Genomic DNA, 26507 nt, shown 5'->3' with positions numbered 1-26507 from the left:
ACTTGCATTTTTAAAAGAATGAACTCTAATTCTGACGCTCGTCATATAAAACCATTCTGCTCTATCATTTATTCTATGTAACTTCTACTCGCCATGGGTTTTGAGCCCACATGGATCCCTTTCTCCATGTTCTCGTTTTATTGTTTTGTGCAGCTATGTTTGGGAGATTGTGGTAATGAGCATGCCATCAGTGTTGTACTGACCAGATAAACTTCGTGTCTTTTCTTTACTTTCTTGCCAGTGCTTCTTTTCTATTCTACTATAGGCTGTCGAAGTGCCTACGTCACGCTGCCTGAAAACTCGTAGTCACATGTAGTTACAAGCCCAAGTAGTAACAAACAAAAGTCGCGTCACCTGCACTTGTCGTGTTTCCAACGGTCACAGCATCACTTTGACTGGGGCGCGCTGGTGCAGATTGCGACTTCAAAATTTGTTTTACTTCAACAAGTTTCTCCTTGCCTCTCAAGCCATCGTGCAGTGTTTACCTGCTGAGTGTTACCCAGCACCTGAGAGATAGGAGTTATGATTTTCACTTGCCGCTGGACAAGGAAACCAGCCCAGAGTTGGTTGGTCTCAGAACCAAAAGAAATCAGCCATCGCGGCGATAGAAATAACAGAGACACCGATCATTGTTTCTTGGCCGGCGACTACATGTAAAGTCAAACGACAGTACAGGCACAGCAGTGGCCAAGCAAAAAAAATCAGCTAATGCTTCTCCTTCTCTACAAGGCGAAAAATAGAAAATCGGCGACAAGTAGCAGTTTATTTGAAATAAATAGTCTCGCTGGCGCTCTCCTCAGTCGAAAAGATGCTGTAGCTGTGGTCACTGCATAATGCTGCCACTGGAAACACGAAAAGTGCAGGTGACGCGACTTTTGTTTGGCACCACTTGGCCAAGTAACTACGCGTTGTCAAGAAGCTGTGACGTCAGAGTTCGACGGCCTACTACGTCTCTATAATCAAATCGTTAATCCAGTATTCGGCAGTATTCTAGGGTGTTGACATGGGGGTTTGTCTAAGACCATGATTGAGAAATAGATGGTACCAGGTTCAAGTCCTGCCAGGAAGCGGAAGGATTTGTTCCAGCTGTGCTGCGGCCCATAGTCGATAGGAAACTCGTGGCCTGGCACGAGGGAAACATGAATGCAGCAAATGAGCTTTTCGGTTTCGGACCACTTTGGTAGTGGGCCTCCCACCGCTTTAGGAGCTGCTTCTGCACTTTAAATCTTTGAAGGGTGGTGGAGTTCCTACGGATGCTGAAAATTCAGTCTAACTGAGTCTTGAGCGGACCGTGAAATTGATTTCTACGTTTGTTGACAAGGGGTGACTTGGGCCTGTGGAGACTATCCAAAACTGTTATTATTGTTGATGTTATCATTTCACTCGGATGGTGAGCCAATTAAATTATTGTGAAAAGAAGAAGGACAAAATGTTACGAGTTATGAATAACTGTCCACCATTTTGTCGCACTCTCTGACTGTATAAGATCTGGTTACGTTGGTGGGCAGTTAGTCATAACTCGTAACATTTTGTCCTTCTTCTTATCAGGATGTTATCATTGCATGTGTAATATGCACAGACATACCACTCTGCCATACTCCACCATTGAGAAATCAATGTCTTATGCACAGACATACCACTATGCCATACTCCACCATTGGAAAATCAATGTGTTATGCACAGACATACAATTATGCCATACCCCACCATTGGAAAATCAATGCAACTGCGTTTATATACAATATTTTTTTCTTTTTTCTCTATTTCGAGATACTTTTTGCATGTGCAATGACGGAGACTCAATCGATTTAGGCTAAGGCCTGTGGAGAATCCATAACTTAAACACAATTGAAGGGCTCCAATTCAAAACGCTATAATGTCCAAACCGGAGCTTTTGCGTTTTTTTGTAATGGAAGAATTCATCATCACGCCACGGACGTCTGTGTGTGTCGGTTTTACGGGTCAAATTGAGATACATCCCAGTCAAAATGATGCCTAAAGTTTGCGTTCTTCTGCAAAACACGATAAAGGTCATTGCTGCTGCAGTGCAGACCGAAAAGAACAAAGGAAAAACTGCAGTTCCTGAACTTTCCATAAAACGGTTTTACATCGTGTTGAATCGGAGCCCTTCAATTGCAAATGCGATGCAGAGGTGGATCGTACTCAAATCCGAACATAAAAATGGACACATCGATGTTGATCAAAAATTGCACAGTTTTAATTGATCCTATCGAACTATTGTCAAAGTGAGATGTTGAAACTTGGGCAGTTATTGTAGAAGAAGGAGGCTGCTCCAGTTCAGCCGATGAGTCAGTGATGACGAGAGGGGAATTCCCCGAAACACTGTGTGTTGAGCAGAGAGTGGTGCTTTCTTGCAGGCTTCACGAGGGGACCGCCTGACGTACTTTTCATGTGCTCCACACGGCAGTCGTGAGTCAGTCGTCTTGGCACGAAGTGCAAGTTCAAACGTTTGTAGCAGCCATCTTCTTGGACTATTGCTAGTGCCGAAAAATGGAGAGGATTGAAACACTCCTTCATAGATAGTAGCAACCTGAAACTTGGGAATCTGAAAAAAATAGATTGTTGTAGATGACCTTCATGCAAAACAGATTTTTGCCAAAATGTAGGTAACATTCCAATTCTCCATTTCTACCTTGTTCGCTCACACATGATGCAACCAGGCGAAATTGTTCCTGTGCGCATTTATCTACCGTACAGGGTTTTCTCATTGTAAAGGCAGGGCAACATGTAACTGCTGGTGGCACTTCGGATGTAGGTAATTTCCAGAGCCACTAGCCATTCCAGAGCCACATAGCTTCATATCCTATGAGCGTATACACGTAAGTAGTGTAAAGTACAGCGAGTACGGCGCGTCCTTTTCTGGTCATAGTGTGGACGTGGGGTCCTGTCTGTAGGTCATACCACACGAACCGTTTATACACATTGCACGTTGTGCAGTCAATCCGTATACACGTTAACTTTTGGCGGACACGAGCTGCACACAAAAACCTAAGTGTGACTTTAGTACACTAAGGCTCTCACATCGCACACAATCTATTGCACTCTGCCATAGGATTATGTGTTTTCCCTGGCTGTGAAATCAAGGTGGGGTGCTCTGGTGGTAATTTACAGTAGAGACCAAGAGCAAACAGTACACAAGCCGCCGCCACACCAGTATAAAGTAGAAATTTATAGTAAGATCCTACCTGTGAACCTTCTTCATCTTGAAGGTGAGAAGGATGGCACATGCCACTGTCACGATGCTTACTACACTAGCAATGCCAACGATAGCTGCAGTTGATACACGCTGCTTTGTAGAATCATCGGCAGTGGAAGGCGGATGCAAGGATCGTGTTCCACTTGACATAGCTGATTTTAAGATGTAGGAGGTAGCGAGTTTGTGTGAAGTAGTCGTGGCGTCGTGGGCAGAAGCGCCGATGAAGTGGTAGTTGAACCGTAGGTTGTGACATTTTGGGCCACAAAAGGACATAAACAGAAACGAGGCATTCAGTACGAGATGTCGAGCAGCAACTAGTTACTTCTGACACACTGAGTGGTGTGGTACAGGCATACTGGGCCTACACAGAGTACACACCGAACCTACCATGAAAGACACATACATTCTTGCTCGCCTAGACGTATACAGCGTGCACACCGAGCCACCATGAAAGACACATACATCTTTGCATGGCTAGAAACAATTCTGCCACAAGTCTTTCTAGCACATGCTGAAGAAAGTTGTTGTCACTGCTCTAATGGTCACTTCTGCACCAGTAGATGCAACACAGTGGTCATAAAGTGTTTTCAAAACCCACTGCAGTGCTTGATGCACTCACTGAAAGTGCAAGGCAAGGAGAAACAGAATAGAACGTACCACTGGTAACAGGAATTGTAGGAGAGACTACTGAATAGAACACAGCAAAATACACGCACACAGATACCAGCGATTTTAGGGTAGCAAAAGGACAGAAACGAAAACGAGGAATTCAGGACCAGAGCTAGAGGTCCGGCAGCAACTAGTTACTTCCGACATGCTCTGTGGTGTGGTACAGACATACTAGCAGTGTCTGCTCTAGGATTGTAGGACAGCCGGGTACACGTGTTCCTGGCGCAACCACTTCAACCGGGTCGGAGCCGGGTACACATGTGCCTGGCGCTGTCTCACCAGCCGAGTCACATGCGAGGTCTGTGGATTCGCCTCTTCGCTGGAGGCTCAAAGCAACACCTCAAACGATCAAGCTCAAACTGAGAACTTGCACACACCGGATACTGACTACTTTCACTTCGATGCGCGCCTCTGCATGATCTGTCACACATACAAGCCATGTAGTCAATCCCTTCAAAGTTCGAGCGTGTAAAGTACCAACCGGGTCACAGGTGACCCGGTACTATATTTTCAACCGGGTCCAAGCGCCGTCCAACCGGGTCGATTACCCGGCTCACCCGGCTCTGGAGCAGACACTGACTAGTCGTATACGGAGTACACAACGAGCCTACCATGAAAAACACATACATTTTTGCACGACTTGTCGTATAGAGAGTACACACTGAGCCTACCATGAAAGACACATACATCTTTGCGCGGCTAGAAACAATTCTCCCACAAGTCTTTCTAGTACATGCTGCAGAAAGTTGTTGTCACTGCTCTAATGGCCATTTCTGCACCAGTAGATGCAACACAGTGGTCATACAGTATTGTTGAAATGAGCGTATCTAAAACAAACGAGCGATCGGTTCCACTAACGAGCAAGCTATCGAGCGAGCTAACGAGTTTCATTGATGTGGCAAATATGTTTTTTTGAATATATTTTTTCGAAGTTAGATTTTATTCAGCTGGTTCAAATCATCACCGCCGGCATTTGGGATTGCTGCTGCTTCACTTCATTCTGCTGTTTGGTGTCGAGATGTCTTTTGAGCGCCGTCGTTGAGTAGCCTTTGTAAGAATAGACTGTTTGGAAAGATTGCAAAGAGCCCTGGTCTTCGCTGCTTAGCGGGAGAAAATTTCCAAACGACTGAGCGTAACTTTCACTCGAATGGAGAGGTGACCGAAGCATATCCTGCGACAGGTCAGCAGATGCGAAACAAGACATCAGTAGAGTCCACCAAAGCTGCAACGGCAACTGAAACAACTCAAGTGTCGTGCAGACATACAGTCACCGTAACTGCGAGTGATTTTCACTTTGCGCGGGACTGGACTCTCGATCGACCAGGGAGTCGTAAACTATTTTACGACTCCCCAGTCAACATGTACTGTCATGTGTACGGAGTACGGTGTACGGTGTTCGTTAGTGCAAACCAGCTGGCCGCACAAACGAGCCGGGTTTTTGGCGAGCGAGCTAACGAGTATCCGGTGGGATCGTTTCAACACTATCATACAATTAGGGGTGAAACAATTATACCGAGTACTCGAGTACTCGCTCGGTTTTTTCAAAAATAATCGTACTCGGAATAAATCAGAGTACTCGTTCATACATGGTATATGCATTTACTACAGAAATCTGCAGTTTCAGGGCAGCAGTCAGCAGATGGTGATGTGCGGGCTGTGTGGTGAACATTTGTTCACGAGTAGAGAGAGCCCAAATGACCCACAAACCAATATACCCGAGAAAAATGACTGCTACTCCGTAACTCGGTTCAATCAGGGTTGTATCATGTTATTTTAAAGCCCTTGGTGTGCAATTTTTAGGAGATGAAAAATACTCAAATACTCGAATATTCGATCGGAGAAAATCAGAGTACTCGAACTCGGGATCTCAGTGCCAACTTTCACCCCTACATACAATGTTTTCAAAACCCATTGCAGTGCTTGATGCACTCACTGAAAGTGCAAGGCAAGGAGAAACAGAATCGAACGTACCACTGGTAACAGGACTTGTAGGAGAGACTACTAAATAGAACACAGCAAAATACATACACATAGATACCAGCGCATTTAGGGTAACAAAAGGACATAAACGAAAACGAGGAATTCAGTACCAGGGGTCGAGCAGCAACTAATTACTTCTAACATGCTCTGTGGTGTGATACAGACGCACTAGTTGTATACAGAGCACACACCGAGACTCCCAAGAAAGACACATACATCTTAGCACGGCTAGTCGTATACGGAGTACACACCGAGCCTACCATGAAACACACATCAGTGGCGGATCCAGGATTTGGCCGAAGAGGGGGCCCAAGGTATCCGTCCCGGATGCCCCCTGCCCCCCCCCCCCCCCCCACTCACTGAAAGTGCAAGGCAAGGAGAAACAGAATCGAACGTACCACTGGTAATAGGACTTGTAGGAGAGACTACTAAATAGAACACAGCAAAATACACACACATAGATACCAGCGCATTTAGGGTAACAAAAGGACATAAACGAAAACGAGGAATTCAGTACCAGGGGTCGAGCAGCAACTAATTACTTCTGACATGCTCTGTGGTGTGATACAGACGTACTAGTTGTATACAGAGCACACACCGAGACTCCCAAGAAAGACACATACATCTTAGCACGGCTAGTCGTATACGGAGTACACACCGAGCCTACCATGAAACACACATCAGTGGCGGATCCAGGATTTGGCCGAAGAGGGGGCCCAAGGTATCCGTCCCGGATGCCCCCTGCCCCCCCCCCCCCCCCCTGGATCCGCCACTGCACATACATCTTTGCACGGCTAGAAACAATTCTGCCACAAGTCTTTCTAGTACACGTTGCAGAAAGTTGTTGTCACTGCTCTAATGGCCATTTTTCCACCAGTAGATGCAACACAGTGGTCATGCAGTGTTTTCAAAACCCATTGCAGTGCTTGATGCACTCACTGAAAGTGCAAGGCAAGGAGAAACAGAATCGAACGTACCACTGGTAACAGGACTTGTAGGAGAGACTACTAAATAGAACACAGCAAAATACACACACATAGATACCAGCGCATTTAGGGTAACAAAAGGACATAAACGAAAACGAGGAATTTAGTACCAGGGGTCGAGCAGCAACTAATTACTTCTGACATGCTCTGTGGTGTGATACAGACGCACTAGTTGTATACAGAGCACACACTGAGACTCCCAAGAAAGACACATACATCTTAGCACGGCTAGTCGTATACGGAGTACACACCGAGCCTACCATGAAACACACATCAGTGGCGGATCCAGGATTTGGCCGAAGAGGGGGCCCAAGGTATCCGTCCCGGATGCCCCCTGCCCCCCCCCCCCCCCCTGGATCCGCCACTGCACATACATCTTTGCACGGCTAGAAACAATTCTGCCACAAGTCTTTCTAGTACACGTTGCAGAAAGTTGTTGTCACTGCTCTAATGGCCATTTCTGCACCAGTAGATGCAACACAGTGGTCATGCAGTGTTTTCAAAACCCATTGCAGTGCTTGATGCACTCACTGAAAGTGCAAGGCAAGGAGAAACAGAATCGAACGTACCACTGGTAACAGGACTTGTAGGAGAGACTACTAAATAGAACACAGCAAAATACACGCACATATATACCGACACACAAGCATATGCGTTACACACAGAAAGGCAGAGATGGAAAGAAGCAAGTGAAAACCTAGATTGCAGCTACTAGTGATCCCCATGTGAAGTACACATAGGTTTTGCCATACAGGAGTGTGCACTCAAACATTGCCAGTGACATTAGTGTTCAGCGCCTGTCTCTGTCTCACCCAAGCATGAACCATGGCACAATTCACAACACATCAATGTGAAGTTGTGTGATGCATAGCGCACAAGGCACTTACCCACACACTTGCTCCCTGCCCATATATAGTTTAGTTTACAAATACAGTTGACAGTGCCTTGTCCCATCATGTGATTACAGGATTCAACATTGATGTCATCGGAACATCTAACTCTGCAACCTGGAATGGAAATAGAAGAGAACGGGTGCAAAAAGTGTGCCATTTACCGGTATTATTATAGACCAGCATGTTTGTGTGTTTGCTTGGAACTAGGATAATTCAAGGTCTATTTTAGACGTTAGTTTTATTACGCAAGTCGTCATTGTCGGCAAAAACGGATAGTGAGCGTGAAATTGTGTGCTAGAGTGATCACTATATGGGCCTCAACCAGCGAAAACAGCCCTTAGGGTCGAATTTTTCAAAATTCCTTTTTGGTTAGAAATTTGTTGAAACACATCTACTGAAGGACCTCAGCCAAGAAAAAGTTCAATATTCCGATTCAAAACAAGTGTATACACCAATATACAAGGTGTACTGTACAAGCAGAAAATTTCGTCGGTCAATAATTTCGTCCAACTCCAAAGAAAGGGAGTTCGTCCGGTTGTAAATTTCGTCCATGGATCATAGGAGTGTATTGAAAAGCTGGACAAATTAATATTAGTCCAGCATTTAATTTAGTCCAACAGCTCGTTGGACGAAAAAGACGAAATTAAATTCCAGACGAATATTTCTGCTTGTACAGTACTCCAAATTGGTGCAATGTATGTATACGATGTATGTTTACAATAAATATTCAGCATTCTAAGATGGGTAGGCAGCTTGAATACCTTTGAAAGAGTGTAGTAAGCAGCTAGAATGACAAAGAATAGCTGAAGAGTGCGGAGACATGATCGACTTATTTGCAGCTGCATCCTGCGTGGAGTCGTTCCGCAATGACGGTCTTCCATTTCTTCCTCCGCAGCTGATAACACGACGTCGCTGCCGTCACTAGCCCCAGACTCACAATTTATCTCAGGTGATGACTCCTCATCTTCCGACTCTGACGAGTCATCGACCACCTTGAGCCGCAACGCAGCAGGAGATGACGGCTGCGATTCCGCCTCGCTGTCGACATCGATGTCGGAACCAAAGAATGTCTCATCCTCACTCTGACCTTCAGCGGCTACTTCAGCATCCACTCCCCACCAGGCTCGAGCTAGCTGTACACAATGACTGCCGCGTGTGCTCTGCGAACAGCTCTGGCGTCCGCAGCCATCACAACAAGATCAAGGAACACTCAAGTCGCCACTCGACACCACTTCAACTAACAAACTTCAAATAAATTCAAGCAAGGAGTTCAAGAAGAACTCGCCGCACTGTTCGCAGCGCGATCAAAAAACCGTTGAACGTCACAAATCGACCTTTTTCATGAAAAAATTACGAAACCTCTAAGGGTCGTTTTCGCTGATTGCGGCTCATATTTAGACAGGCATAGCAGGTAGAATGTGACCTCCATCACCAGTTAGTAACACTTTGAGACACAAATGACCGGTGCACAACTTCACGGCCATTTGAAACCGCTTTCCAACTGTTCTCGTTCGGCAACTCGACAGACCCAGATAAAGCTCGAAAAATAACTCACTGCTTCACACTCTTAAAACCCCGAAAAAACAACCCTCACCACTAGTAGTGTGGAAACGATCTCACCGGGTACTCGTTAGCTCGCTCGCCAGAAACTCGGTTTGTTTGTCCGGCCAGCTCATGTGCACTAACAAACACCGCACCGTAAAATTCCGTAAATAAGCCCACCCTAAATAACGCCTGTTTCAGTCAACTCGTCACTCAGTTCACACCAGCCAACACGGTTCAATCCAACAATGGGATTAATCAATACATGCAATAAGAATAAATACAAGGAAAACGGTTCGGGATAATAAATTAGGACACTCAGGATCTGGCCGCCATTCTCGGGCTCTCTCTCTTGATCTCCTCGACCTTGCGCCAGGATCCGTCCATATGTACAAGCACTACAACAAGTATCACGTGCGACCTACGTCGCTGGTAGACTGCATGGTACTACCCAGCGCTAGGGATAGGGCATGCCAAGTATGTGGCGAATGCGTACAGAAGGAACACAGTGCAGGTAGGTCTAGGATGCTTCTAGCATACTAGTATCAGCAGATTACTGAAAGCGCATCAATGACAGAGACAAAACATACATTACAACAAGAGTCATGCAACTATCAGCCATAGTTCAGTGGGACTACCACATTTCCTCCCTTCTTAGAAAAGACCAGCGGTCTACTGATAACGACTTGGCTTTCGAGTCGTACGCTGCGGACGGCCAGCAGCTCGCGGAACAGTACTAGGTGTTGCGGCCGTTGGACTGCCGGGAGCTGATGGAACTGTGGAATCTAGCGGAGTAGCTGTTGCTACTACCTCCGTCGGATCCACTTGCAGACGGTCAAGATGACGGCGGAAAGTCACTCCCTCTTCGGTCGTAATGACTGCATCATGTGGTGTTGCTGTGACGATGGTAGCTTTCTCAGTTGAGCCAGAGGGTTGCTTGACAAACACTGCTTGTCCAGGCACCAAAGTGCGGGATTTTGCTTGGTGAGCTGCGTCGAAAGTCACCTTGGATGCTGCCTTGTGCTGAGCATCGCGTTCACGCACTTCCTCGTCTATCTCGCCGTCATCTTCGGCAGTAGCCATGTTATCTACTGGCTGAAGCTGCCTGAGTGGAGTACGATAACCTCCTCGTAGTAGGAGATCTCCCGGCGGTTTGCCGGTAGTGGTGTTGATAGCTGATCGAACAGCTTTGAGCGCCACACGAAGAGCGTCGTCTGCTCGTGGCATGCCGGATTTCCGCATATGTTGCTTCAATGTCCGGTGGAGACGCTCAACAGGGTTCTGACGTGGCGTGTAAGGCACAGTGCGTTCGTGGCTGATGCCCCACGATTCAAGCTGGTTGCGGAACTCGTCGCTGCAGAACTGTGCACCGTTGTCGGAGATGACGTGCCGTGGCATGCCGAACAGCGTGAAGATCTGCTCCAGCGCCTTGATGATGTCCCTGGTCTTCTCAGCTGGTAAGCGGACAACTGCTGGATACCGACTGTACAAGTCCAGAAGGCTGAAGAAGGCGCTTTGCTGGTAATAAAACACATCAATAGCGACGGTGTGCCAGGCATGTGGAGGTAGGTCGCGTGGTTTCAGCGGTACTGGTCGTATACTGGTCGTATAGCTGCTTCTGTCGCACATGGTGTACAGCTGGCTAGGAAATGTCGAGTTGCCGTGTTCCAACCGGGCCACCACACAGTCTCCTTGAGTTGAGCCAGTGTCCTGTCTCGACCAAGGTGTCCCTCGTGAGCCAGGTTCAGTACGTGTTGAGCTGCCGATGCTGGAATCACCACTCTTTCCCCTCTCAGAATGAGAAAGTCCGATGAGTTCGGAAAGGGCCACACGCTGAGTTCCGGACTAAGGGCTTGGTACGGTGCGAGCTCTGTCGCCGACGGCCATTTACCCGATCGCAGCGCATCTGAGTGACGAGTTGACTGAAACATTGGCGCAGTGAACAGGATTCTTTTCTTAGTAAGTCACTCGTTGAACTAGAAGTTTGTAGTTTCCACCACGCACGTGGGAAATGGCAGAAAAAGTAAAAGTCGGCGTCCGCCTTGACCTGGACCACGAGCTGGGAAACGACCATTTCCTTACTTGGCGTAGTCAGTTGGAGATTGGCTTTGCACTCCACGAAGTGAAGGATCAGGCGAAGCAGTATTTGGCAGCAGCTGCCAATTTAGGCGAGTCAGCAAGTCACTACTTATGGCAGAGCTACCCGACAGTGCCAACTACTGCAACTAATCCCTACAACGATCTTATCAAATTGTTCCAAGAATATTTCGGCTCGAAACAGAGCGCAGCGTCCCGTTTGGCGGAATTGTTTGCAGTCGAGCAACGTCCTGGGGAGACTGTACAGGCCTTTCGGCTGCGGGTGCAAAAAGACATGAGGGTTTGCAACCTGACCAGCACTCGTACTGCCGAGGAACTACTGGGAGTTGTGGGAGTCCACCTGTTTGCACGGGGGCTCAACTCTGCCAGTGCCCGAAAGAGTGTCTTGGAGCACGATGCGCAGGACTTGAGCTCCGCCGCAGCCAAGGCGCAGGCAGTGGTATTAGCTGAAGAGGGTGCCAAAGAAGCACCAGTGCCAGAGGTCAGCTATGCAGCTACGCGTCAACCTGGACATGCACCATTGCCAGCATCAGGCTGTGGGTATTGTGGAGAGACGCACGCTCCCGGCAAGCCGAACTGCCCAGCAGCGCGTATGTTCTGTGCCCAGTGTGGGCGTAAGGGACATTTTGCATCGGTGTGCCGTGCCGGATCTGTTCGAGTGGACCGCAGTGCCCAGACCCAGTCGCAGAGCACGTCATCCAGGCAACACAACCGATCAGCACCAGCCGTTTCGTCACTCCGAACTGGTGCAGCATCACCAGCCGTACAGTCCGCCCAGCCACCAGAGGCCTATGAAACATTCGGGGTACAGGCAGGGAAGACCGGTTTCACTCTACCTCTGAGGCAGGTAACCTTGGACTGCCGACACACCTTGTCGCTAAGAGTGGACTCTGCCAGCATGGTTTCCATCATCCCTAAGTCATTACTCCCATCTGGGTACGTCCTGTTACCGCCGCCATGCCCACTCCAGCCAGTGGGGACGCAACGCATAACAGCTGTGGGCGTGTTTGAGGGTAACCTGAGCTATCAGGGCCGCGAAACGACTGAGACTATCTTTGTAGTCGATGACGCACAATGCACTGTGCCAGCATTACTGGGAGAGCAGGCCTCCATCCGTTTAGGTCTTTTGGCATTGCCGATTTCAGCAGTTGAAATCCCAGCCTGTGCCGAGGGCCTAGCGTCACTCCCTGCTATGCGCGGCCCGATTACAATCGCTCTCGATCCGGATCACCCTCCGTCACAACAGTCATCTCGACGGGTAGCACCGGCACTGCTCACCTCGCTACGCCAACAACTAGATGCATGGCTAGAACAAGGAGTGGTCGAGATGGTGGAGGAAGTAACGGCTCAGGACTTTGTTTCGCCACTGGTAGCCACACCGAAACCCGACAAAACCATGCGCTGGTGCGTAGATTTACGACAAGTCAACGCAGCGGTAAGGCGACCGGGTGTGCAACTCCCAACAGCTGATGAGCTTCTATCTCAACTGTCGGGCGCACAGATGTTCTCGAAGCTTGACCTGAAGTCCGGGTATTCTCAGCTCGAGATCTCACCTGAATGTCGCCATGCCTTCGTGGTCGCCTCACCCTTGGGGTACTTCCGTTTCTGTCGTCTACCGTTCGGCGTGTCCAGCGGCCCTGAATTATTTCAACGTAAGATGGAGCAAATTCTGGCAGGATGTGAAGGGGTAGTCATCTACCTAGACGACATTCTGATTTATGCTCCATCATTGGAAGAGCATGATCGACGCAAGGCAGCAGTCCTGACGGCTCTCAAGGAGTACAATGTCACCCTGAACGACAAGAAGTGCGTCTTCCAGGTCTCAGAGCTGGAGTTTCTGGGACATCACGTCTCGGCGAAGGGCATTTCGCCAGGTCCATCGAAGGTTGAGTCACTCAGTCAGATGTCGGATCCCACCAATGTGGCCGAACTCCGAGCATTTCTGGGCTTAGCAACCTACGTGGCAAAGTTTATTCCTAACATTGCCTCGGTTGTCGCTCCGATGACAGCACTATTGTCTGGCGAGTGGAATTGGATATCGGCTTGCCACACCGCAGCTGAGAAGATACGCAGTTTGATTACTAGTGCACCTATTCTGGCGCTATTTGACCCAACTCTGCCGACCCGCATCGAAGTTGACGCGTCTGGCCATGGCCTTGGAGCAGTACTCCTACAGCAGTCGCAAACAGATGGTCAAGAGTGGCGACCTGTCTATTACGCAGGCAGAAAGTTGTCAGATGCAGAGTCACGCTATGCAACCATCGAGCGAGAGGCACTGGCGGTCGCGTGGGGCTCTAATCGTTTCCGCAGCTTCATCACCGGCATGCCTGTGACCATTATCACTGACCACAAGCCACTGGTTCACGTATTTATGCCATCGTACAAGCTAGCCTCAGCTAGTCTCCGAATACAGCGCCTGGTGTTGAAAGTGCAAGACTTGACCCTAACCGTGCAATATCGCCCCGGCAAGTTGAATCACATTGCTGACGCATTGTCCAGGCTGCCGGCTGAGGATGCTGACCCGAGTTTCCTTCTCGTCCATGCTGTCACCGTGGCAGACGGTGTTTCAGCACATCGCCAGTTGATTGCCAGAGAAACAGCGCGTGACTCCACTCTGTGCTCAGTGCGAGATGCGCTGCGATCGGGTAAATGGCCGTCGGCGACAGAGCTCGCACCGTACCAAGCCCTTAGTCCGGAATTCAGCGTGTGGCCCTTTCCGAACTCGTCGGACTTTCTCATTCTGAGAGGGGAAAGAGTGGTGATTCCAGCATCGGCAGCTCAACACGTACTGAACCTGGCTCACGAGGGACACCTTGGTCGAGACAGGACACTGGCTCAACTCAAGGAGACTGTGTGGTGGCCCGGTTGGAACACGGCAACTCGACATTTCCTAGCCAGCTGTACACCATGTGCGACAGAAGCTGCTATACGACCAGTACCGCTGAAACCACGCGACCTACCTCCACATGCCTGGCACACCGTCGCTATTGATGTGTTTTATTACCAGCAAAGCGCCTTCTTCAGCCTTCTGGACTTGTACAGTCGGTATCCAGCAGTTGTCCGCTTACCAGCTGAGAAGACCAGGGACATCATCAAGGCGCTGGAGCAGATCTTCACGCTGTTCGGCATGCCACGGCACGTCATCTCCGACAACGGTGCACAGTTCTGCAGCGACGAGTTCCGCAACCAGCTTGAATCGTGGGGCATCAGCCACGAACGCACTGTGCCTTACACACCACGTCAGAACCCTGTTGAGCGTCTCCACCGGACATTGAAGCAACATATGCGGAAATCCGGCATGCCACGAGCAGACGACGCTCTTCGTGTGGCGCTCAAAGCTGTTCGATCAGCTATCAACACCACTACCGGCAAACCGCCGGGAGATCTCCTACTACGAGGAGGTTATCGTACTCCACTCAGGCAGCTTCAGCCAGTAGATAACATGGCTACTGCCGAAGATGACGACGAGGTAGACGAGGAAGTGCGTGAACGCGATGCTCAGCACAAAGCAGCATCCAAGGTGACTTTCGACGCAGCTCACCAAGCAAAACCCCGCACTTTGGTGCCTGGACAAGCAGTGTTTGTCAAGCAACCCTCTGGCTCAACTGAGAAAGCTACCATCGTCACAGCAACACCACATGATGCAGTCATTACGACTGAAGAGGGAGTGACTTTCCGCCGTCATCTTGACCGTCTGCAAGTGGATCCGACGGAGGTAGTAGCAACAGCTACTCCGCTAGATTCCACAGTTCCATCAGCTCCCGGCAGTCCAACGGCCGCAACACCTAGTACTGTTCCGCCAGCTGCTGGCCGTCCGCAGCGTACGACTCGAAAGCCAAGTCGTTATCAGTAGACCGCTGGTCTTTTCTAAGAAGGGAGGAAATGTGGTAGTCCCACTGAACTATGGCTGATAGTTGCATGACTCTGGTTGTAATGTATGTTTTGTCTCTGTCATTGATGCGCTTTCAGTAATCTGCTGATACTAGTATGCTAGAAGCATCCTAGACCTACCTGCACTGTGTTCCTTCTGTACGCATTCGCCACATACTTGGCATGCCCTATCCCTAGCGCTGGGTAGTACCATGCAGTCTACCAGCGACGTAGGTCGCACGTGATACTTGTTGTAGTGCTTGTACATATGGACGGATCCTGGCGCAAGGTCGAGGAGATCAAGAGAGAGAGCCCGAGAATGGCGGCCAGATCCTGAGTGTCCTAATTTATTATCCCGAACCGTTTTCCTTGTGTTTATTCTTATTGCATGTATTGATTAATCCCATTGCTGGATTGAACCGTGTTGGCTGGTGTGAACTGAGTGACGAGTTGACTGAAACAACGCCCATGTCCGATAATAAGCCCAGTTTTAGGCGGTGTACACTTCAAGTCCGTTTTAGCGCCCATGCCCGAAATAAGCCCAGGGCGTAAAGTGTCGTGCCATTTACTTACCATAGCAAGTGGTTTACCTATCAAATCTGTAATTTATCGCTACATTCTTGGTTACGACCAAATTTCCAGCTGTGGTTTGATGTACCTGTACCGCACTCAGTATGAATGGCGGTTCACTGAAACTAGTGGGTTGCTGATAAATTCATCTTCTGTAGATTGCGTCGGAAATAACGCCCATGCCCTAAAAAAAGCCCATGCCCAAATATACGCCCGGTTTTTGACGCTCTGCAAAGTATATGCCCGGGGCTTATTAACGGAATTTTACAGTCCTCCGTACACATGGCGGAATATATCGACGTCGGGAGTCGTAAATATTTTACGACTCCCTGGTACGAAGAGTCCAGTCCCACGCAAAAAGAAAATCACTCGCAGTTACAGTGACCGTATGCCTGCACAACGCGAATGTGTTTCAGTTGTTGTTGCAGCTTTGGTGGCCTCCACTGATGTCTTGGTCTGCATCTGCTGATCTGTCGCAGGACATGCTTCTGTCAACTTTCCATTCGAGTGTAAAGTTATCGATCCTTGAACAGGTAGTACTTTCATGGGAAAATACGATTTTTACAGGTGTTGACGTTTGGGCGCGTTCAGGTAGCGTCGTGCTAAAGATACGCTTGTTTCAACACCAATAATAACTAGCGTACCGACTTACTTTCACATGCTGGTGGTCTTGGGTTCCATACTCCGCCACTCTGGCATGTAGAATAGGTCACATCCAGACTGGTGTTAGCAAGAAACCCAGCTTGACACCTTATTGATATGTTCGTACCAATCGCTCTGCTAAAATCAGTAATGGGTTTGAAGTTGTGTTTTGCAAAAATGAGATCTGGACAAAGTTCTGGAAACAAAGAAGAGAACATTCAAGCCGGTTGTAGGTTTTGTGGTAGCAAGTCTTCAGTGTACAATAATGGATAGAGTGAAGACTTGAGAAATAAACCATGATCGGAATTTCAAAATTTGGGACTTGATGGAGAGTTGCAAAGTATTAGGAAATTAGACCAGGTGCCTCGTACTGCTCTTTTTCTCTCCAAAACTCAACACTTGCTAATCAGATACGAAAGAAAGAAAAAACTCATCAGTCACACCACCAGGACTCGAACCAGGGATCTTCGCGAGCAAGGTCCCTGGTTCGAGTTAGTCCCATATAGTCCCATAATAGCTGCAGAATGTGAAAGTGAAAAAACAAAAAACAAGCGCCCTACATCAGAGCATCCGGACACGAGTCCGTGTATGGAAGGTGTGGGGGAAAGCATACGGGATGCAGTGACAGGCGTACAGCCAGCATGCACCACAGAGTGTGCATAAACCATGAACGGAAATCACGTATTATTAGAGAGGTTGCGCACAACGAAAATTCGTAGCGCCGTAACGAATATTTTTAACGAAAAAAGCTAACGAATATTCGTCAACCGTGAGGTTGCGCACAACGCGTGGACGTTTTCGTAGCGGGTCGACGCGGCGGCCGCGCGGCTACGAAGAGTCAAGACAAGGAGTTGTAAAATATCAATATTTTAGTACTCCAGGTGACGAAAAATATTTTCGTAGATCTGCTCTGTTTCGGTCACGTTTGGACGGATCTTCGGAGCAACTTTCGTTACTCGAACCCGGACGGTCGAAATCTAACGAATTTTCGTTGTGCGCAACCTCTCTATTCATTGTTCTGAAAAACCTCTACTGGTGCAGCCCCGTCGTAAAAGTAAGAAATTAGAACTGGCGCATTGTCCCCCCCCCCCCCCAAATATGAACTGATCCACCTAAATCGCGATGCACAAGTGCTACAAAACTAGGCTATTGTTCCGTCGAACATAAATACTCCAACATAGTCGGAGACCAGGTTCTAGATGCGCCAATGAAAGAATATTCGGGACGAGAAAAAGTGGTCGGATCGATAAGGTTGTCGGAGACTCAAGTTTCACTGTGCAGGAATGTAGTGTTATTTTGTATCACACATGTGCAATAGTCAGGTGTACACACACACACATGTACAATAGTCAGGTGTACACACACACACATGTGCAATAGTCAGGTGTACACACACACACATGTACAATAGTCAGGTGTACACACACACACATGTACAATAGTCAGGTGTACACACACACATGTGTACATACACGTAATATTGCGAGTGAGACACAAAGCTAATAAATCATTTCTCAATTTCATTCTCCATTCTACTCCAGTAGCCATGCTGTACAGTACAAAGTAAGTTATTGAGAGATTATTGCACAGGAAATAGGAAATGGTTTCAAACTTACCTACAATGTTGAGTTGATATGTTTGTGTAGAGTTGCCTGTAGCTGTTCTGCAATGGTACAGTCCAGTGTATGAAGTGTCCAGTATAGGATGTACTGTGGTGTTCACCAGTACAATAGTACCTCCTGAGAAGGCACCTGTCTCAGCCCACACTAGACTACCATCAGTCTTCTCTAGTCGAATGAATGGTCCTGATCCACTGGCCACCAAGCATACAGGTAAGTAATCGGTAACATTGGCTGTAGGTTGTCCATCACCAAATGTCACGCGGAATGCTGTTGTTGATTGTCCTGTACCAGCAGCATTTAGACTGACATGTTGACCTGTATGAAGGTACACATGTGGAACAGTGTGACAATGCTAACTCAATACATCACTACCAGCAATGACAATGACCTGACAATACTATCACAATGCTAACTCAATACATCACTACCAGCAATGACAATGACCTGACAATACTATCATAATGCTAACTCAATACATCACTACCAGCAATGACAATGACCTGACAATACTATCATAATGCTAACTCAATACATCACTACCAGCAATGACAATGACCTGACAATACTATCATAATGCTAACTCAATACATCACTACCAGCAATGACAATGACCTGACAATACTATCACAATGCTAACTCAATACATCACTACCAGCAATGACAATGACCTGACAATACTATCACAATGCTAACTCAATACATCACTACCAGCAATGACAATGACCTGACAATACTATCACAATGTTAACTCAATACATCACTACCAGCAATGACAATGACCTGACAATACTAGCACAATGCTGCAGTTGCATTAGCCTTCACACAAACATCAGGGAAGCAAACAACATTGACATCTGACACACATGAAAATAATGACATTGCCAGAACCAAATTCATCCACCATAATAGATCTTACCATTGCAGCCTGTCAGCAACAGGGGACAGAAGAGAAGCAAGCTGCCAATCAGGACCCCTTCACAGTGGGACACACAAAGAGAAAATGAGAACAGAGATCTCATTTTTTTCGAAGCCGTGGTAGCAGCCATTTTCGCCAGCTGTAGTCGCAGCCATTTTCGCAGCCGTTGTCGCGAACATTTTTTCGCAGCCGTGGTAACAGTCATTTTCGCAGCCGTGGTCGCAGCCCTTTTTTCTCAGCCGTGGTCGCAGCCATTTTCGCAGCCGTGGTCGTAGCCATTTTCGCAGCCGTGGTTGAAGCCATTTTTTGCAGCCGTGGTCGCAGCCATTGTTTCGCAGCCGTCGTCGCAGCCATTTTGTCGCAGCCGTGGTCACAGCCATTTTCTCAGCCGTGGTCGCAGCCATTTTTTTTGCAGCCGTGGTCGCAGCCATTGTTTCGCAGCCGTCGTCGCAGCCATTTGGTCGCAGCCGTGGTCCAAGCCATTTTCGCAGCCGTGGTCGCACCCATTTTTTCGCAGCCGTGGTCGCAGCCATTTTCGCAGCCGTGGTCGCAGCCATTTTCGCAGCCGTGGTCGCAGCCATTTTGTCGCAGCCGTGGTCGCAGCCATTTTCGCAGCCGTGGTCGCAGCCGCAGTCGCAGCCTTTTTTTCGCAGCCGTCGTCGCAGTAATTTTCGCCGCCGTCGTCGCAGCTATTTTCGCATCCATGGTCGCAGCAATATTCGCAGCCATTTTTTCGCAGCCGTCGACGCAGCCATTTTCGCAGTCGTCGTCGCAGCCATATTACGCAGCCGTGGTCGCAACCATTTCCGCAGCCGTGGACGCAGCCATTTTTTCGAAGCCGTGGTCGCGGCCATTTTTCGCAGCCGTGGTCACAGCTATTTTCGCAGCCGTGGTCACAGCCATTTTCGCAGCCATGGTCGCAGCCATTTTCGCAGCCGTCGTCGCAGCCGTCGTCGCAGCCATTTTGTCGCAGTCTGTGCCGCCTCCATTGTCGCAACCGGTTTCTGTTTAGCAGTTATCGTCGCAGTCTGTGCCGCCTCCGTTTTCCCAACCGTTTTCTGTGTCGCAGTCGTCGTCACAGTCTGTGCCGCCTCCGTTGCTACAACCGTTTTCTGTGGCGCAGTCCTCGTCGCAGTCTGTGCTGCCTCCGTTGTCACAACCGTTTTCTGGGTCGCAGTCCTCGTCGCAGTCTGTGCCCCCTCCGTTGGCACAACCGTTTTCTGTGTCGCATTCGTCGTGGCAGTCTGTGCCGCATCCATTGTCACAACCGCTTTCTGTGTCGCAGTTGTCGTGGCAGTCTGTGCCGCCTCCGTTGTCACAACCGTTTTCTGTGTCGCAGTCGTCGTCGCAGTCTGTGCTGCCTCCGTTGTCACAACCGTTTTCTGTGTCACAGTCGTCGTCGCAGTCTGTGCCCCCTCCGTTGGCACAACCGTTTTCTGTGTCGCATTCGTCGTGGCAGTCTGTGCCGCCTCAGTTGTCACAACCGTTTTCTGTGTCGCAGTTGTCGTGGCAGTCTGTGCCGCCTCCGTTGTCACAACCGTTTTCTGTGTCGCAGTCGTCGTCGCAGTCTGCGACGCCTCCGTTGTCACATTTGCTGCCTACGTGTATGTCACAACCGCTGTTTGCAAAGCAGACATTTTTTCGCAGCCATTTTCGCAGCCGTTGTCGCAGCCATTATTTCGAAGCCGTGGTCGCAGCCATTTTCGCCAGCTGTGGTCGCAGCCATTTTCGCAGCCGTTGTCGCGAACATTTTTTCGCAGCCGTGGTAGCAGTCATTTTCGCAGCCGTGGTCGCAGCCCGTTTTTCTCAGCTGTAGTCGCAGCCATTTTCGCAGCCGTGGTTGTAGCCATTTTCGCAGCCGTGGTTGAAGCCATTTTTTGCAGCCATGGTCGCAGCCATTGTTTCGCAGCCGTGGTCGCAGCCATTTTGTCGCAGCCGTGGTCGCAGCCATTTTCTCAGCCGTGGTCGCAGCCATTTTTTTGCAGCCGTGATCGCAGCCATTGTTTCGCAGCCGTGGTCGCAGCCATTTTCGCAGCCGTGTCGCAGCCATTTTCGCAGCCGTGGTCGCAGCCATTTTGTCGCAGCCGTGGTCGCAGCCATTTTCGCAGCCGTGGTCGCAGCCGCGGTCGCAGCCATTTTTTCGCAACCGTCGTCGCAGTAATTTTCGCCGCCGTCGTCGCAGCTATTTTCGCATTCATGGTCGCAGCCATTTTCGCAGCCGTGTCGCAGCCATATTCGCAGCCGTGGTCGCAGCCATTTTTTCGCAGCCGTCGACGCAGCCATTTTCGCAGTCATGGTCGCAGCCATATTACGCAGCCGTGGTCGCAGCCATTTTTGCAGCCGTGGATGCAGCCATTTTTCGAAGCCGTGGTCGCAGCCATTTTTCGAAGCCGTGGTCGCAGCCATTTTTTCGCAGCACTGGTCGCAGCCATTTTCGCAGCCGTGGTCACAGCCTTTTCGCAGCAGTGGTCGCAGCCATTTTCGCAGCCGTGGTCACAGCCATTTTGTCGCTGTCTGTGCCGCCTCCGTTGTCGCAACCGGTTTCTGTTTAGCAGTTATCGTCGCAGTCTGTGCCGCCTCCGTTTTCCCAACCGTTTTCTGTGTCGCAGGCGTCGTCGCAGTCTGTGCCGCCTCCGTTGTCACAGCCATTTTCTGTGTCGCAGTTGTCATGGCAGTTTGTGCTGCCTCCGTTGTCACAACCGTTTTCTGTGTCGCAGTCGTCGTCGCAGTCTGTGCCCCCTCCGTTGTCACAACCGTTTTCTCTGTCGCAGTCGTCGTCGCAGTCTGTGCCTCCTCCGTTGGCACAACTGTTTTCTGTGTCGTAGTCATCGTGGCAGTCTGTGCCGCCTCCGTTGTCACAACCGTTTTCTGTGTCGCAGTCGTCGTCGCAGTCTGTGCTGCCTCCGTTGTCACAACCGTTTTCTGTGTCACAGTCGTCGTCGCAGTCTGTGCCCCCTCCGTTGGCACAACCGTTTTCTGTGTCGCATTCGTCGTGGCAGTCTGTGCCGCCTCAGTTGTCACAACCGTTTTCTGTGTCGCAGTTGTCGTGGCAGTCTGTGCCGCCTCCGTTGTCACAACCGTTTTCTGTGTCGCAGTCGTCGTCGCAGTCTGCGACGCCTCCGTTGTCACATTTGCTGCCTACGTGTATGTCACAACCGCTGTTTGCAAAGCAGACATTTTTTCGCAGCCGTCGTCGCAGCCATTTTCGCAGCCGTTGTCGCAGCCATTATTTCGAAGCCGTGGTCGCAGCCATTTTCGCCAGCTGTGGTCGCAGCCATTTTCGCAGCCGTTGTCGCGAACATTTTTTCGCAGCCGTGGTAGCAGTCATTTTCGCAGCCGTGGTCGCAGCCCGTTTTTCTCAGCTGTAGTCGCAGCCATTTTCGCAGCCGTGGTTGTAGCCATTTTCGCAGCCGTGGTTGAAGCCATTTTTTGCAGCCATGGTCGCAGCCATTGTTTCGCAGCCGTGGTCGCAGCCATTTTGTCGCAGCCGTGGTCGCAGCCATTTTCTCAGCCGTGGTCGCAGCCATTTTTTTGCAGCCGTGATCGCAGCCATTGTTTCGCAGCCGTGGTCGCAGCCATTTTCGCAGCCGTGTCGCAGCCATTTTCGCAGCCGTGGTCGCAGCCATTTTGTCGCAGCCGTGGTCGCAGCCATTTTCGCAGCCGTGGTCGCAGCCGCGGTCGCAGCCATTTTTTCGCAACCGTCGTCGCAGTAATTTTCGCCGCCGTCGTCGCAGCTATTTTCGCATTCATGGTCGCAGCCATTTTCGCAGCCGTGTCGCAGCCATATTCGCAGCCGTGGTCGCAGCCATTTTTTCGCAGCCGTCGACGCAGCCATTTTCGCAGTCATGGTCGCAGCCATATTACGCAGCCGTGGTCGCAGCCATTTTTGCAGCCGTGGATGCAGCCATTTTTCGAAGCCGTGGTCGCAGCCATTTTTCGAAGCCGTGGTCGCAGCCATTTTTTCGCAGCACTGGTCGCAGCCATTTTCGCAGCCGTGGTCACAGCCTTTTCGCAGCAGTGGTCGCAGCCATTTTCGCAGCCGTGGTCACAGCCATTTTGTCGCTGTCTGTGCCGCCTCCGTTGTCGCAACCGGTTTCTGTTTAGCAGTTATCGTCGCAGTCTGTGCCGCCTCCGTTTTCCCAACCGTTTTCTGCGTCGCAGGCGTCGTCGCAGTCTGTGCCGCCTCCGTTGTCACAGCCATTTTCTGTGTCGCAGTTGTCATGGCAGTTTGTGCTGCCTCCGTTGTCACAACCGTTTTCTGTGTCGCAGTCGTCGTCGCAGTCTGTGCCTCCTCCGTTGGCACAACTGTTTTCTGTGTCGTAGTCATCGTGGCAGTCTGTGCCGCCTCCGTTGTCACAACCGCTCTCTGTGTCGCAGTTGTCGTGGCAGTCTGTGCCCCCTCCGTTGTCACAACCGTTTTCTCTGTCGCAGTCGTCGTCGCAGTCTGTGCCTCCTCCGTTGGCACAACTGTTTTCTGTGTCGTAGTCATCGTGGCAGTCTGTGCCGCCTCCGTTGTCACAACCGCTCTCTGTGTCGCAGTTGTCGTGGCAGTCTGTGCCGCCTCCGTTGTCACCACTGTTTTCTGTGTCGCAGTCGTCGTCGCAGTCTGTGCTGCATCCGTTGTCACAACCGTTTTCTGTGTCACAGTCGTCGTCGCAGTCTGTGCTCCCTCCGTTGGCACAACCGTTTTCTGTGTCGCATTCGTCGTGGCAGTCTGTGCCGCCTCCATTGTCACAACCGTTTTCTGTGTCGCAGTTGTCGTGGCAGTCTGCGCCGCCTCCGTTGTCACAACCGTTTTCTGTGTCGCAGTCGTCGTCGCAGTCTGCGACGCCTCCGTTTTCACATTTGCTGCCTATATGTATGTCACAACCGCTGTTTGCAACGCAGACATTTTTTCGCGGCCTTCGTCGCAGCCATTTTCGCAGCCGTCGTCGCAGCCTTTTTTTCGCAGCCGTGGACGCAGCCATTTTTGCAGCCGTGGTCGCAGCCCTTTTCGCCGGCTGTGGTCGCAGCCATTTTCGCAGCCGTTGTCGCTAACATTTTTTCGCAGCCGTGGTCGCAGTCATTTTCGCAGCCGTGGTCTCAGGCCTTTTTTCGCAGCCGTGGTCGCAGCCATTTTCGCAGCCGTGGTCGTAGCCATTTTCGCAGCCGTGGTCGCAGCCATTTTTTTGCAGCCGTGGTCGCAGCCATTGTGTCGCAGCCGTCGTCGCAGCCATTTTGTTGCAGCCGTGGTCGCAGCCATTTTCGCAGCCGTGGTCGCAGCTATTTTTTCGCAGCCGTGGTCGCAGTCATTTTCGCAGCCGTGGTCGCAGCTATTTTCGCAGCCGTGGTAGCAGCCATTTTTGCAGCCGTGGTCGCAGCCATTTTCGCGGCCGTGGTCGCAGCGATTTTTCGCAGCCGTGGTTGCGGCCATTTTCGCGGCCGTAGTCGCAGCCATTTTTGCAGCCGTTGTCGCAGCCATTTTCGCAGCCGTGGTCGCAGCTATTTTCGCGGCCGTGCTCGCAGCCATTTTCGCACCCATGGTTGCAGCTATTTTTGCAGCCGTGGTCGCAGCCATTTTCGCAGCCGTTGTCGCGGCCATCATCGATACGCAACTGCTGCCTGCGTCGCAGTCATTTTCACAGCCGTTATTTGTGCTCAGTTGTTGTCTGTGTCGCAACCGCTGCCTGTGTCACCAGTGGCGTGTCCAGGATTTGGCTGAGGGGGGGGGTTGCGGCCGGGATCAACTCGGGATGGGGTGGGGGTAGATGACATCATGCTACCGTCCCAGGTCAGCCAATTTGAAAACCTATTTTGAAAACCGATGTCAAGAAGCTCCTCGACCTCCTGTAGTCCCTTCTTCAACAGTTATTCACCCGAACGGCCCCAGAGACTGTTCCGGAGGATCAGCGCACCACACGGGGACAAGTGTCGAACTTGCTCAAAGTTCCCTTTTTTCGTGGGCCTGCGGGACGATCGAGCATGATGTTTTGGGGAAGCATTCTCTGGAACGCTCTCCCCTCTGATTTTAGAGTGATACGTGTCCCTGGTCCTTTCCGAAAAGCTCTTTCTGCCATTGATATACTTACTTTATCCTCGTTAAACTTTTATTATCTGCCATAAATTCCAACCTTCTCATCTATCAATCATTTGTGCATGCATGTCTATAAAATCAGGGAGTAGTACAATACCGGTATTGTACTACTCCCTGTATAAAATCAACCACGTGTTACTGACTCCATGAGATTGTCTTTCTGTTCTTTGACTCCATGAAATTATTGTCTTTCTATTTCTGACTCCATGAAATTGTTCTTCATATATATTTTTCCCTTTCTTCTTTTGGTCCTTTCTGTCTTATAAGTTATATTATTATTATTATCATTTCTTGTTTTCCCTTGCATATCATCCTTTCATCATTCTGTGAGAACCTGTCCTATGGGCAGGTGAGAAGGCATCTCTGCCTGTTCATTTGGTGAAGTAAAATAAACAACAAGAACAAGCCGTAAATCTCACACACCACGAGCAGTATTTCTGTACACGCAGCAGCAATGTACATTGTAAACTTCAAATTTGCCGTTATGTGAGCGAATCAACTGCAATTGTTCATGCGAGTCCAACAATTTCTCACCGCTCTCAAAGCATCCTTTACATGGGCAGCGGTACTTGTCACTGTGCGCTGTTCTTTATGTTCTGGCTGCTCGCTGACAACAGGTTCTTCCACGTCTGGCGGAGTGTGACTGTCAGTCCCGGGGGCGGCTCCGAAAGTTCAACTGGAATAACAGCGACTTCATCACTCCCACTGTTTCCTGTTGGAGCGGCAGCAGGAGTTGCGCCGCCACAGGAACGCTTTACAAAAATTCCAGGCTCTGCTGGCTAGAGCTTGGCCTTTTGGGATGTCCCTGAGACATCGAAGAAAAGCCTTCTAGTCAACCAAGACACGATTCGAACGAGGATGATCGCCTGAGCCATCGGCATTCGAATCGTGTTTTGGTTGACTCGATCGAAGACTTTTCTTCGATGTTTGTACCGTTGAAGACGCGTCGAGCGCGTCCCAGCAGGGATCACACTGTACAACAGTACACAGTCAGGTCACCGTGTTTCTGTAGTAGCCGTGCATGCTCACTGTAGATCTACTTAGACTCTACTCTGTAGACTGTACTGTACTAGTCTGTAGTGTGTTCAATCAACACCAGCTCGAGCAGCGGAGCACCGCACCGTGCATGCAACCGCTTTTGGACAATCGTTTCAGGCCGCGCGCGCGCGAGCTCGACCCGGCGCCCTGTATTATTTTTCGAAACCTAGGTCGAATTTTTTGAGGGGGGGGGGGGCGCGCGCCCCCCGCGCCCCCCCCCCCCCCCCTCTAAACCCGCTACTGGTCACAGTAGTATTCGCAGCCTTTGTCGGCATCTCGGTCATTGTCGCAATCGTTGCCTGCATCGCAGTCGCTGTTGCAGCAGTTGTCTGCGTCACAATCCTTGCCTGTGTCTCGGTCGGTGTCACATCTGTTCGACTATAACTCTAGAT

General features: G+C 50.0%; 1 protein-coding gene across 10 annotated transcripts in view; it reads right to left on the bottom strand.

Annotated features, from left to right (window-relative positions):
- LOC135811945 (uncharacterized) overlaps positions 1-26507 on the bottom strand; it is a 38451-nt gene that overhangs the window by 3074 nt on the left and 8870 nt on the right. Inside the window, exons 3-12 of one of the 10 annotated variants that reach the window (XM_065325224.1) lie at positions 19005-19061; positions 18083-18403; positions 16477-16662; positions 7740-7859; positions 7422-7451; positions 6844-6873; positions 6265-6294; positions 5858-5887; positions 3875-3904; positions 3207-3369 (exon numbers count right to left, since the gene is read on the bottom strand). In XM_065325224.1, the coding sequence (XP_065181296.1) occupies positions 3207-3369; positions 3875-3904; positions 5858-5887; positions 6265-6294; positions 6844-6873; positions 7422-7451; positions 7740-7859; positions 16477-16662; positions 18083-18403; positions 19005-19061 (997 nt within the window). The remainder of the gene's footprint in view (positions 1-3206; positions 3370-3874; positions 3905-5857; positions 5888-6264; positions 6295-6843; positions 6874-7421; positions 7452-7739; positions 7860-16476; positions 16663-18082; positions 18404-19004; positions 19062-26507) is intronic. The other 9 variants (XM_065325215.1, XM_065325218.1, XM_065325217.1 and 6 more) reach the window with 9 other exon arrangements.

Source organism: Sycon ciliatum, chromosome 3 (assembly GCF_964019385.1).
Source record: "Sycon ciliatum chromosome 3, ocSycCili1.1, whole genome shotgun sequence".
In the NCBI taxonomy this organism is placed as follows: domain Eukaryota; kingdom Metazoa; phylum Porifera; class Calcarea; order Leucosolenida; family Sycettidae; genus Sycon; species Sycon ciliatum.
The sequence above is the reverse complement of the archived record's forward strand: the minus strand, read 5'-3'. Positions and strand labels throughout refer to the sequence as shown.